Source organism: Agelaius tricolor, unplaced genomic scaffold, assembly GCF_023055355.1.
Source record: "Agelaius tricolor isolate 1412-34295 unplaced genomic scaffold, bAgeTri1.0.p SCAF_3, whole genome shotgun sequence".
NCBI lineage: Eukaryota > Metazoa > Chordata > Aves > Passeriformes > Icteridae > Agelaius > Agelaius tricolor.
The window spans coordinates 59,884,742-59,899,674 of NW_027269263.1; the positions used below are offsets into that span (position 1 = coordinate 59,884,742).

A 14,933-nucleotide genomic window follows, 5' to 3' on the forward strand; every position below is an offset into this window, starting at 1 on the left:
AAAAGAATAATACATGCTAACCACACATACCAAAACATTGTGCTGTTAGTCAGTGTTCCAGGCATGTTAATTAACATTTCCATAGTGTGTGTATTACAATGCTCAAAAAATTTATTTTTTAATAATCAAGCCACAGAAAGGAGGCTGAGATCACAAGAGTCTGGGTCACAAGAAGAGTCTGGGTTAAAGCCACAGAAGCTAAAATGGAAATTCTGAGTGATATTTCATTTCCAAATCCACATGTTTTATTTTGTTTATGAAAGAACTAATTCGGTGGCTGAAAAAAATAATTGCAAGATACTCTTGAAAAGGAAGAGTGAATACCACGGAAATCCTATATTTCATATTTGCTTCTCAAAACAGCTGTCAGAAACTAGCAGTGCTAAGAACTCATTAAAAAAAAAGTAATGGATGAAGTAGAAGATGCAGATTTTGCTTAATAAGTTAACTCCTCTCTTTGAAAAGGCATACAACTGAAATAGCAGTAGAAAAGCCTTTTTAAAGAATTCACCTTCCAATCATTAAGGCAGATGGTTAAAGCCTGGCTAAGCCTTGCAGCATGTGTAACCAGCTCCTCAACTCTGTTCACTGTACGGTAACTCAAAAGCAATTGACAGCTACAGCTAGGTGAGACAAATCACAAACATGTTTAACATTTCCTCAAAAGAAATACTGATTACCAAGGTCAGATACCTGTTCTACACAATGTGGGATGTACACTTGGAGATCTAGTCAAGGAAAGATTTGTAATATCCAGAGGAGAAACAAGGGTAAAAACCCCAAAAGGAAGAGCAGGGTGGATGCTCTATTGAAAGGGAAGACTCCACTAAAAGGTGTCTGGGTTTCTGAACAAGGTTTCAAAAGGAAAGGTCAGCTCCTGAGAATATGATATTCTCAATCTGACAAAGAGAGAAATTATTAAATATTTAAAATATTTAGAAGAAATACAGTTAGAATTTAGATTAAAGCATTCTCCTGAAAGTCTTGTTTTTAATTCCTCTTCCCCCATATATATTTTGGAAAAGTATATTTGTATATTTGTATATTTCCAAATTATTGGAAAGAGAAACATTGTTCTCAATGTCTTTTGCAACAGAGAAAATGTTGTACCACTTAGGGTGGGCATATTTTTCAGTCAAGCATTTCAAGGAGCACTGGACTAATAGATGTGACAATGAAGGTGTTTTGTAATATTTGTTTATATAATGTCCTGATTTCTGTAGATGGTTAGCAGCAATAGAGCTGCATTGGACAATGTGAAGTCATCTCTCAAAATAATACAATATGACAGGCCAAGTGCATTCTGGTTTGATTTGCACAAGGGATGAATATAGAATATCTCACTGCGGTGCAACCATTCCCATATCAAACTGATGAGGTCAAAGATGCTTATAAGTTCCAGAAGTGTGGGGGAAAAGCATTGTGCTGTCCAAGACTGTCTTCTCCTTCCACTTAATGACTAGTGCATTGTAATACAGCAGTTAAACTAAACATGTACAAGAAAGGGATTTTGGGGATTTATTTATTTCTACATCTCAATGGCAGTCAGCTTACAGAAAACATGGAGGAGTGCATTTGGCATGTGGGGATAATCATGTAGTTAGGAAGCAATGTTTAATCTAGTTGAGGCTGGTAATCTCTGGATGTTGATGCACAGTGTCATGCACTGCCTTGTAGCATTTCCACATGGGTGATCTATTACTTTGCAGCACTAGAATCTGCATTTGATTTCTTATTCTCTTATCTACTCCTCAGGGATCCAGTAAATCCATCAGAATTTTACAACTGCCATTCTCTCTAGGCCCTGTTACACTCGCAGACAGGGATTAAATTCAGGCTTCTAAAGCAGTTGCTACTTTCAGCTTTCTGCCCTGCACTTCAGAGATTGCCAGTGCCCCTGCAGGAAGTCTGACACCCAGCAAAGAACCTCCTGAGCACCCCAAGCCTGTTTATTGAGGTACACACATCCACTTTAATTATAGTCTTCAGCTCAGAACAGCAGCAGTACAGAAGCTGACTGGATCGTAACTCAGTTTTGGTCAGAGGTGGGGACAATAACTTGGGCAGGACCCATCTGAGCCATCTGATTTTACTCTGCTTCTCCATGTGAATGAAACCTTGGACTTCATCAGTGTTTATAAGTTAACAAATGGCAACCCTTCCAAAAGCAATTGTTTCAGGACAACGGGGATACTTCAGCTGTCTCAGACTCTTAATTTACTGAGAGCTTTACAGACCCTCAGTTTTCATTGTTTTTTTCTTTTTTTTCCACTTTTTTTTTTTTTTAATTTTCAGAGTCACAAATGAAACAAAAATGAAGGTTGCATCTTTCTCTGAACTCCATAAAGACCTGCGTTAAGTCACTGTCTTCACTGTCCTCAGACATTTCTGTTTAATTACATGAAACACAGAAGTATTATATAGTAAATAACAAAGGCTTATTTACATGTTTTTATTATACAGAATAAACAATAAAATAGTTGTTGATTTTAAATGATAAACTTTTATTCTGAATATACTGTTTTTGCACAATAATTAACACAACAGTTCTAGGATTATAAACTTTTTATAACATTATTGTACAAATTTTTACAAAAAAATTATTTTTTTCCAGGCTTGTCAAGTTCCACAAAAGTGTCAAGAGAACACAAGAAAAGGGAGAAAGACCTGCTTGCCTTGTAAGAGCAACCAAGTCTTTTTTTGCAGAAACGCACACTGAGCATTTCAATAAAAATATCCCAGAAAGCATGATCCAGACATTCCATACAACACAAGAAGAGAAGACAGCTTTGTCAGATCACAATCGCAATTTCATGGCATCTGAACAAGACAGTATCCCTTTAGCCTCAGTGAAATATTTCTTCAAGATGATGTTTTTCTTTTAAACCATAAACAGGACAGATGCAAGTAGCTGGGAACAGGGTGAGGCTAACTTTTCAAAAGTCTTGAATTGTATTCAGATGCTTTGTTTTAATCTTTTTACAATAGTGTACAATGAGTATTAACAATATTAACATTGTGGTATGAACAAAATAATAATAAATGTGGCCTTTGTTAAAGGCTTGGATGTCTGATGAAGTTAGGGTAAAATTTATGCTAAGAAAGGACTTTTTAAGATTTCACCTTAGGTTGACATTCCAAAAACACTCGAGTGCATTGCAATGCCTTGTAGGCATTAATATATTTCTTAATAACCAGTGTGCTAGCATCTGAATTTTTGGATCAGTGGTACTGAGGTTGTGTTTTGGAATTAAGTCATACTATGCATGTTTGTTATGTGTTAATGGGAAAAAAAGGTTTTAATGTCTCTTCAGTGACAGCAAAAAGCTCTCAACCACAGCAAGTAACACTTGGGTTGCAAAGGTCACTTAAAAGGGATACTGCCTATTTGAAACCAGTAAGGCCAGGTTTTAAGTTAATAAAAGGAATATTGTAGGAAAACTTACAAATGGCAGCAACACTGTTGTTTTTGTCAAGTTAAGCAGTAAAGCCTCAAGCATTAGAAACATGAAAAAGATCATACTAAAGTCTTAAAGGTACAGGACCTAAAAATCTTGTCAATCAGATCTGCTATGTCATGTTAAAAACCTGTTACAAATATGGACCACGGTCAGTGTTTCGGCAGTAATGCTGGTTGTTTAAAAGAAAAAAAACTAGAAAGAAACCTTTCATGTTAAGTCCTCAGATCATGTTTTGCACAGTACCATGCTGTAACAACTTTACTGGTGGTTACTTGTCAGATGTACAATACACAGCATGACTTCTGTGTGAACTGAACCAGTCCCAACAGTTCCCTTCATGCTATTTAAAGGAGTTGAGCATCCATTGACAGAGCCTTGTAACTGACTGTAAAAACCACAGCTTTTTACAGTATATCATATTTTAAAATATTTTAATTTAAATTTTAGGACCAAGCTTCTTCTTTCAAAGACAAGAGAAGATGACTATGATGCACTGTGAGAATAAGGATACTCCTCTGCATGAGAATTTATTCATGCGAGTTATTTCTATCAGACTGGTATTGACATTTTGAGATAGCTGGAATTCAGATTGCATTTTTGGTCTGTGTTTTTAATTTTGCAGATACTGGGGTATTTAAAAAAAAGTCTTGACAATCACTTGAATATACTATAATATATAATTTCAAAGTATTTAAAATACTCACTACTTTCTAAAGTATTAATAAGATAGGAATCATGTTGGCTAAATGTTTATATAGAACGTTATAATGTTAGCTGGAAGGCTAAAAGTTTCTATAGAAACACATTTCTTCAGGTCATATAGAGGGGCAAAGGAGAGGAGCAAAGGACACTACTCCTCTTTGGATGACCCAAGAGGGCTGTGTGTCTGCATGGCAGGGGCTTCTCCCTCCTCTTGCACTGAGCACTCTAAGGAAAGTGGGATGAGAGCAAAAGCCACAGATGTTTCCTGTGGCAACATGAATTTGTGCCATCTTTCTTTCTTCCAACAAACTCTAATCAAATGCTTATTGAGTAACTCCGAATATGGCCGACCAGCAAAGGCAAAGTGTTTTAAACAGTGCAACTTGTCCATGAAGGGTTTCTTTTGGGAAGCTAAGTGAAAACTATAGAGAACTTATAATAATAACATGAAATTAAAAGAGCACAACGCAAACCAACGAGTATTTAAAGTAACCTCAGAGTAAAAGCAGTGAGTGCAGTAATTATCGGCCTAATCCTAGAAAACTTGCTCCTCCCATAAAACGTCAATTGACCACATTAAGAAAAATCACTGGATGCAGTCTTGGCATTAGAAACACTCCAACCAATTTTTTTATCAGGTGGTAATTGGTGCTAGAGTGAACAGAACTACAGCACTATGACTAGAAGGAAGAGCCCTAAGTTTATCTTCACCCTTATCACCAACATTAGCTCACCTTCCCTGAGGAGGACCTGAAGTCATCCAAAACAGTTAAATTGTACTTTTAACCCTATGACATTGCTAGGTATTTTTTTTTTTAAACCTAGATTTTATCACTGATCAAAAGGTCAGGATTTCTGTTTTTCAGTCACCGTATTTCCAAACATGAGAAAACACATAGCTGGAGCCAAGGTACATGAAAAACAATGAACCAGCCATGAGTACAATTACAGTAGACATCTGATCGTTCAAGCCATGCCATGGCTTGGAGTAGCTTCTTCAGTTTTCATAGGATATTAATGCATGCCCAATCATTTTTTTAAGCTTTTGGCATGATCAAAATTATATCAATCAATTGCCAGCATATACATACTGATGATTTGCATTTTTAAATTTTTTAATGAGCTAGTGTATTGTGCCATATTAATATTTGCATATTGCAGTTGTTAGCAGAACTGTACAATACCAGCAGAGTTGCACATTCATTGGTTTAGCTGTCTTGCAATACTGTTTAGTTCTGAAAACTAGAAAAAAAAGCGCAAATCATATTTTGCATCAACACTATGCTACACTGTAATATTGTAATTTACTGCACCAGCCTGTATCACCAATGAGGTTGATTAAAAACAACTTCTAGAGTTATTATTCACAATCAAGTATCAATGTGCATACATATAGATTCAAGGCTCCCCATTTGTTTATATTTTGTCTAATCGCAGCAACCAGGTCATTTTGCTGTTAAATATGCTATTTTCAATTATAAATAGCAACACCATAAGTTTTAATATTATGGGTGGGTTTATATGAAGGAAACAAAGGGGGAACCTGATATGAACCTTAGAGAACATATACTTCCAAAAATAAATGTGTTAAATCTGATTTTTATATTCTTAAAATATCTGTACACAGGTTTTCATGTGAGATCGCTATTCTGTAAAAAAATCCACCTCAACCCTTTTGTTACAATAGCTATATTTACCCTATTTTCTCAGCTTTTTCATTGCACAGTATATTCAGAGCTCTGTTTCATAATATAATGTAATATGATTTGATTGCAACACATTGCAATGTTCAATTTCTCACACAATACAAGAATCACTCTGTTATCTTTTCAATGAACTATACTCTACCATCAAAGAAAACAAACTGAAAAACAATAACTTAGCATCATCATCATGCAAAATACCCCTGGAAACCAACATTCAAATATCACAAAGACATTTTTTATTCACAAGCATTTTTTGTTTCAGCCTTTGAAGAATTTCTACTAGCTTTATATGTAACTGCATTGTGAAAAGGAGGTGAATGTTACATTTAAATTAACAATTTTTTTTTTCTGACAGAAGATTACACCAAGTTTAAGATGAAAAGCATTTTTTAGTTACACTCTCCAGTACCTTTGAATTTTGAAAAACAGTAGTTTTCTCCCTTCCCTCCTTTCTACATACAATATCAACCTACCAAAGCTTAGCTCGCTGTAGGATTCATTTTGGAAAATTAACCACTCATCATAAAGCATTCCAATCACGCTGAACTTCTGGTGAAGACTGGCCAATATTTTCATTTTACTCAACATGTTTGGACAAAAGTGATATTAAAAGCAGCCATTGTGCTGCTAGTAATTTATATTGGGGAGAACGTTTTCCTTTTTCTTTTTGGTTTTTAAACAACTGTTCATGTAAAAGAATATAAATCTTCAAGATATCCAAAGCTTAAAAGAAACAAAAACCATATACATAAGCTATTGTTAGGGGAGCCCTTTTACATGAAGTCATCAAGATTACAACAACAAACAAATGAATAAACAGAAGGTTTTAGCTTTCCCCAGCGGGGCAGGTACAGAAATCTGTTAGGATGGCGTGGATGATGCAGCATTCACACACGGTTAAGGATCTGACACTCCAACATGCAGGCATCGTGGCGCCCCGATGAGTCTCACAACGCGCGATAACCAGACACGAGCGCTGCTGTTCTGCTGCTGTCTCAGTAGCTGACCCTTTCGAAAATGGAACTGAGGCTATCGTTTTGGCCAGGTCTCGATTAAGTTATGCAGGTTTTGGTTTAGCAAGGTCATAACTGGCAGTGTCTGCTGCCAGATAACAGCCAAAGCAGGACCGACTGAATTGCTACCATAGACCACAGTGATGGACTCAGACCAGAGGCCCCACCGCAGTCAGCCGAATCTTCCTGTCGACAAGAAGAGAAGAAATCATTTAATATTAATTACAGGGAAGCTGCTGGAGAGGTAACCTACAGCTTAGTTTTCAATATTTTGAGCTATCATTAAGGCATCATTTTTGGTCTTATATGTGTTATTTTGCTAAAATAACAGTAAAATAATCCTTGGAAGTTCCTCTGATTTTTGATACAAAGAGTGGCGCTATTACTTTAACTATAAACATGGGAGGATTAAATACTTTCAAAGTTTACAGAACAAACTTATGAACTAGATGGGATACTTACACCATCCATCAAGAAATGCTATGGAACATACCTGAGGGCCCCAGTAAACACCATCTATATTGCTTAAAATTGCATTCATTTTAAGATTCTGAGTATGAATTTATTGTGAGAAAAGATAGAAGAACAGATAACTTTTCAAGTTTAGAAAACAAACACAAAAATATGTTTATGTCCATTTCATCAAATGATTGCACAATAAAATGAATATGGTCTGCAGGTGAAGATATGATCAAAGAGAATGAAAATCCTTTCTCTGCCTCTGGTGCTCTATTCAAGTACAACAAGGAAATTTTCTACTGCACTACTTGTACATGCTTGATGCAGTTTGAAGCTGTCTCAGCTGCACTGCTGTCATGCACCAGTAACTATTCCTTATGCCACACAGCAATCACATCACTCTTCCTCATTCCTCTCCACCATTAATTGCTGATCTTTGGTCTCTCTTTACTTATAATGCCTAATACCTTCCACATGATGGACCTATTCATTAGTTTGGCTGAAATACATTTGATACCTGTTCTGGAGCCTGTAACACCTTAAACCTTGTTTCTCAAGACTGATACAAACTCTGATTAGTACCTAAAACACCAGGAAAATTTTCCCCTCTCCACTTTGTCTGAGAAGTCTGAGATTCATGGGTAGCTCTGAAGGTTGAAAATATTTGGTCTTTCTCTTGTTTTCACAGTATTCTGTAACCATGGTATAAAAAGACACTTTCCATTTTCCAAAAGATTCCAAACCTCCAAGGGCAAGAAAACAATGTAGGTGGAAAGGAATTTAGGTATATTAGCAACTGGGGAAACTCCTTGAACAGGAGCAATATGTGCAGGGAAGGACAGACAACTGAATCTGAACAGTAACAGACTGGATGCTGGCACAGAAATTAAAAAATATATATATAACAGAAAGCAGAGGAAAGCCAACAGGAAGGGAAAAACTCCTAGTTCAGACTGATATGCCACTGAGGCATATGCAATTAATACTTAATATATCCCAGACAAGGCTGGGGTGGGCGGGTGTGGGTGTGTGTCTATAAAAAATACAATCATGATAAATAAGAAAGAGTCATTAAACAACGCTTAATTTATTAGCAAATTTCCTCAAGCAAATTTTGCTTTCCTTAAGCAAAACTTCCCAGCTTTGTAAGAATAGCAATGCAGGACATCAAGTTTAATCAAATGGGCAAAAACAAGAAAGTACATAAAAATGGCAGATCAGATATAAACAAGAAATGGATGGGGAGGGAGGGGGAATAAAGTGGTTCTTTGTAACCTCTTTGCAGAATACACTGAAATGATAATAGAAATTTTTTGACTAAATTAAAAGCACAAAGCCAAATATGATGTTAGGGCAACTTCTTCATAACAGAGGTGTAAAGACAGAATTTAGGAATTGTAGGGCATAGAAAAGACCTTTAATGAGTTCTTTATACCAGTTTTAATGGGTGAGAATTATAATGTTATTTATTTTGCACACAATGCATTCTTTAAAGATGGTAGGTTTCCAAAACAGTTTGGGAAAAAATATGGAAAATCAGATAAAGCAGACAAAGCAGACTCAGTACATTATCAGGAATTATAGCATTCACCAAGAGTCTCCTTTAGAAACTTGGATGCAAAAAACTGCAACAATCCCAAGCCCAAAAACAAAACCCCAAAAATAGCATTCAATTTCCTTAGAAAGAAATAAAAAAACATTTTGTCCTAAGGCAAATACCTCATGTTGGTTGCCATTCTTTATTAACAGTAGCTTTTTCCAGATATAGCTCTTTCATGTGTTAGCTTTATAATTTAGTTGTACAGTTTTGGCTTAGGCTTTTTGTTTTGTTTGGTTTTATTGTTGTTGTTTTAGTTTGGTTTGGTTTTTGGTTTGGTTTATATTTGGTTGATTGCACTCTACAAGTTCAAAATTCCTAAGGTTTCTGGTCAACAAGAAATCCTAAGTGAACTCTGCTGCACCAGATTTGTACTAGGATGCTAAGATTTCAAGATGCACTGAACATCCTGGTTTATTTAGTTTGGCTCTGTTACCATTTGCATCTGCATTGTGTCTTGTCATGCAGCTTTATTTCTATTTAAAGCACTTCAAATTAACCCTGTTGCTTCTTCCTCACAGTGACTACCATTAAAAACAGAATTATCAGTAAAGGTTTCCTCTCACATGAATTCAGTGAATGGTACTCAGTGTTACCTCTTGGTATTTATTATTCTTATCACTGAAATTACTTAGAAGAGTCATCTTTGAAGAAAGAGTTGAAAGCAAAGCAGGAGATTTAAAATTTCCAACAGGCAGGAGACATCTGGAGAATATAAGTAGTAAACTGAAGGTTTTAAACAAAATTGTGCATAACATGAAGGGAAAATACCTTTATAGAAAAAATGGTATCCAGTATAGCAAATAGGCCTCCACCTATAGAGTTATACAGGACTCAGCTTACATCCTCTTGATTAGATGAAATATTGCAAATTATGTTGATAAATCAATCCTACCACCACATCTTTTTGAAAACACCTTCCATTCTGTTGTCCTTTTCTATTTGCTTTATGAATTTTGGTTTTTTTTTAAACCACACCACAATTTCTCACCCGCTCTTACATTCATCAGTCGTACAATGTAATATTCCTATTGCGTTGAAATGAAGTATGTTAGAATCTTTTTTTCCCTTCTCCCTAAGGTCACACAGAGAAGTTTTTAAAAGATTCACAGCAGTAGAGAATATCTTGGAAGCTTCATGCAAGCCAGGCATCATCTTATTATGAACGACAGCATTAAACTGCACTACACAAAAGTATACAAGGCTTATACACATATTTAAAGCTTAGTGAGATTTTAACCTCATATTGATCAAAGCCACATCAAATTTCTGAGGTTTGTAGACCAATTTGCAGTGGTAAACTAGCAGTTCTGCCAAGAACAATTTCTAAATATTGTCTCTGGAATCAGTTAATTCTTTTGTGTCCTAAGCTAAAACAAAAATAGTCGTGGCAAAGAAGGTACAGTAAATCCTATCTAAATTAATTTTTTTCCCCACAGAATTTCACACTGTAATTTTCTTCTGTGCACTCACTGTTGTCAAAACGACAGGAAATGTGAAAATATAAAATAAAAAAGAGGACAAAATCTGATTGTGTTTATTTACATGAATTAAAACAATCAACAGTCCCCTTGAAATAAGCAGGATTCCACCCCAATTTAAAACCAGATTGAGAAAAATGTCAGTTTTGAATGGTCTTCAAAATGTCTTTTTTTAAAAACACTTCCCCTCTTCTTGAGCTTTAAGAAAACTTTTCAGCTGTTTCATGTTAATGTTATTTTTGAGATTTCTTCTAAAGTATCTTATAACAAAGATATACAGCATTGTTTTATCTTCTCTTTACATTATCTTATCTTTACCTCTTCTAGTGCAATTAGACACTGAACTATTTTTAAGCAGTTTCACTGAAATTTTCCAGCCCATGACATTAATCACACAAATCCTGAATAACAGATCAGCTGGGGATGTCCTCTCTTTGTTGTCTTCAAAATTATGTCTGTGTATAAATTCTCTTTGAAGAGAGAGAGACTTGTAAAAGAAATTGGAAAGAATTGTTGTAGGCTGCTTTCATTTCACCAGAAGTGTACGAGAAATTTCTTGCATTCATTACATCAAATTTTCTTGCATGCTTGAGATAGAGAATTGTCAAACCCAAATGTCATCTTCTTCATGTCATGCCTTACTAGGACAAGTCTAGGTAAGGCTGTTCTACAGCATCACATGCCATGAAAATTATTTAGTACTTTCAGAATGGAAATGAATGCTTTTATAAAACCATACTTTCATTTTTAAGTATCAAAACAACATACTCATTGCTATATATCAGCATTTCCTCGAAGACACTGCCAGTCCAAAGTTTTAAAAATACACTTGGAACAATAAATACTTATATACACATATACACCAAGGCTATAAACATACTTGTTTCTCCTATAGAAGTGCACTATAACTATTTAATGTACTAAAACTTTGTTTTTAAATGATAATAATTCATCAGAACCCACTGTGCTACTCTGACTTATAAAACAACGTCTGCCCAAAGAGCTGATGTGGCCTTTGATATCAGTGGATTACTTCAGTCATACCTTTTATAAGCATGTATTTTAAATGTTTCATATTACACTGGTAGCACCTTTGCTTTTACTCAAGAGTAATTTTTAGTTCCAATGCATGGTCATTCACAAATTTTGGGTTACCCTCCTTTGTCTGGACTACCAGACAAAGCTGACAAAGCTCCCCGTGCACAGACTGGGGACACAGGCAATTCCATTGGGATATATCCAGTTGCCTGGACTGTTAATCACCCTCAAAGCTCCCACTGACATACCTGGAAGCTGATGGAAGCAAGACATTCCCAGTGGGGGCTAAAAACTTGTACGGTTCTTTTCTTTAGTCTCAGGCATGGCAAACAAAACCAGTGTGCATGTACAAAGTAAGAGCAAGACATTTGAGGCAGTGATAACAACTATTTTGTTAGCCTTGATGAAAATTTACCAAAAAAAAAGAAAAACCTGTCAGGTTAGTGAACCTGATCAGCTGGATTGTATCTGTGTTGGCTTCAGTGATTTTAATATAACTACACAGATTAATGTCCAGAGAGAACCCGTTTCCAAAATCACAAAGTTATTAAAAACAAGATGGATGAACAAAATTACCTTTATAACTCTCTGCTGCCAAAAGCTTATCAGCTAAAATTATATTCTGGGTGTTTCCCACCTTCAGTAGAAAGCACATTTTGGGCATAAAGAATTCAGCTCAAGGTGAGTCTCTGCTGCTTTATGTACATTGGACAGTAGCTTTTTAATTAAAGAAAGCTATGTGCAGAGCAAATTGCATGAGCAAGAACATGAGATGCTAATCTAGATTTTAATGTGAAATACTACTGGCTTAAAGAATGGCCTTTCACCTTTCCCTACAACCTTTTGCCATGGCTGTGCAAGTTCCTAAGTTTGCAATAAAGTATGTCATTTAAATACAGAATAAGAAACTTCAAAATTACTCAAAAAAGAAACCGTTAAACAGAATTTAAAGATTTTTTTTCACTTAAGTTCAAGATATATTAATTGAAACTTCCCTTAAGTATAGAGAGAATATAAATTACTGTGAAAATAACTGTTCTAAATTTCAGTTAATTTTTAATATTTCATTACACTAACTCTGAAAAATGCCCTGTAAGCTTTTGGTTCTGCCTATTTGCTTTACTTTGATAGACATGTGAGTATCTCCCTCTAGTGGTTTTCAGAACAATGTTGATCAGAGCCCCCTTCAGACACACGTTTTGCTCTTTAGCTCAGCAGTTCTCTTGCAGACAGTCACTGGCACAGTGACTCATGGTGCAGCCCCACACCATCAAATGCAGCACAGTCCAATTGCCAAGGCTTTATTTGGAAACCCCAGAGTCTGCACTTGGTCAATGTACAGGAACTTATGTAGTTAATTAGAAGCAAAATCTCCCCTTCTACTGTAATCAGGCAATTAATATATTTAGGATGCCAAAAACTAAGAAGTAAAAAAATATTATTTTACTGAATTCCTAGTTTAATCAAATTGATTCACACCATTATCTTCCATTATTTACTGTTGTGTTCATTTGAATGCAGTGAAAACTCCTTACTCTTCTCAATAACAACACACACACATAACACTCATCCTTGCCACCCCTAAGTAAAGCTTTACTTTTACAGGTATGCTGTCTCTTCTATTTGCTTTGTACCTATTTTTATCTATGGAAAAACTTTCTTCTTCTGTTCATTTTAACAAGGACAAGGAAAAAATTCTTAGAAGTGAAGGATGCGGATTCAGTTGGTACATGTGCAATCTCAAAGAGCCAACCATATAAATCCAACAGGTTCCCTTGTCTTTGTATGTTCTATGGGAGAGGCCCTCATGTTCAGTAATTGTGATTTATAAGGCTCCAGACAGGTTTTTTTCATATTTAATTTCCCTTAATATTGCGACAGTAATTTACTCCAGATTGTTGCTTTTGGGACTTGCTTCATTCTGTTTTCTTTTGTATGCTCAGTAAGTAAAAAAGTCTGCTAATTTTTTAAGCCAAGAACAAAACAAAAATTAGAGAAAGTAACTGACCATCCACACCACATGAAAACTTGCAGAAAAATGAAGATAGGAGCGGACATCATGGCAGAGGCACGACTCGTTGTGCATATAGGCTGATCCTATTAATAACGGGCAAAGTAGCAAGTAGAGGAAAGGAAAGAAAACACAGAAAAAAAGACATACAAGATGAGATATCATGCAGATTGCTGGCAGTTAGCAGAGTTAATGTGAAAGCATCCACCCAAGAGCAAGAGATTCACAGCAAATTTTGCAAATAAACTTAATCAAAACAATCCACTGTTACAAAACACATGACTTACACACTGATCAGCACATCAAGCTAGTGAGCAAGAGTTGTACTTTCACACACAATCATATCAGGATTGTTTGGAATATTTACAATGGCTGGATAGCTTTTGGATGGGTTTTCAACTTTATTTAATCTTTGTTGGCCAGTAAGAAGAATTCCTCTTTAAAATAAAATTTGGTTACCAGAAAAATGCATTGAATACCAATTCTCAAAACTTTTTAAATACTACTGACATGTCAGTAATTGTGCCTCATTACAAGAAAGCAGAGAATGTACTGGAAAAAATTTTGGTATACAGCAGTTATAAACAATTAAGTACATTGGTTTGGGACAAACTTTCCACTGCAGAAATTGCAGAATTGCATGAGGCATTGAAAATGCATCTATAAATTTTTTATTGTAACTAATGCCAGGCACTTCCTTGTTCAGTACTATTTGTCTTGAGATTTATTCTGAACAACTTTAATTCAGCATAATCTCTTTTGTATCTTTGAAAGGTAACATAGAAATAATATTAAAAATAGTTTAGATATGTGGCACAGTTATAATTTTTCTCTTTCAAAACTAATGAATTCAACACAGAAGTACCAAACAGTTTTGGTGATTTCAGTAAAGCAATGCACTTTTAAACCTTCTAAGAACATGACCCTAAAAGCAATACAATTTGCAGAATTAGAAACAATGTCCTAAACCAGATATAAAATTTAAATAATTTAACAATACTTTAAATAATATTTGGAAACATTATTATAAAAATACTACTTCTAAGCCAAGATTTTTGCTTACTTGTACAAGCCATTGAAGAACTGCATTTCACAGCACCATACAGAGAACAACAATTTTACACTCACTGATGATACTTTAGTGGGAATTGTGTGTGAAAGTGCAATGATTATAGGACAGGCAGATAAGAAAGCAGCTGTTAAGTTTATGTTAATTGAAATAAAGTGGCTATGGTCTAGAGTGAACAGTATGTTTAGTGATAAAAAGGTTACCAGGCACCAAGGTACATTTAAACATATTTTTCATTGATTGTCTAAAGCTGCTCTACAATTGTTTTTAAAGGTAGTCTTAAAACCTTACAACTTCAATTTTACCTGTTTGGCTTCATCAAAACAGATTTCGGGACCCTTTCTGTATCTCGGTTGTTTGACCATTTCACAGGGATTTGGCCCTTCATCTGTTTCT

General features: G+C 35.3%; 1 protein-coding gene across 2 annotated transcripts in view; it reads right to left on the bottom strand.

Moving 5' to 3' along the window:
• Window positions 1-2,480: 2,480 nt before the first annotated feature.
• The window catches only part of CACNA2D1 (calcium voltage-gated channel auxiliary subunit alpha2delta 1), a 367,656-nt gene continuing 355,203 nt past the window's right edge, over window positions 2,481-14,933 (bottom strand). For both annotated transcript variants that reach the window (XM_071424021.1, XM_071424020.1), the window contains 2 exons: window positions 14,843-14,925; window positions 2,481-7,068 (listed from right to left, as the gene is read on the bottom strand). In XM_071424021.1, the coding sequence (XP_071280122.1) occupies window positions 6,952-7,068; window positions 14,843-14,925 (200 nt within the window). In that variant the 3' untranslated portion in view covers window positions 2,481-6,951. The remainder of the gene's footprint in view (window positions 7,069-14,842; window positions 14,926-14,933) is intronic.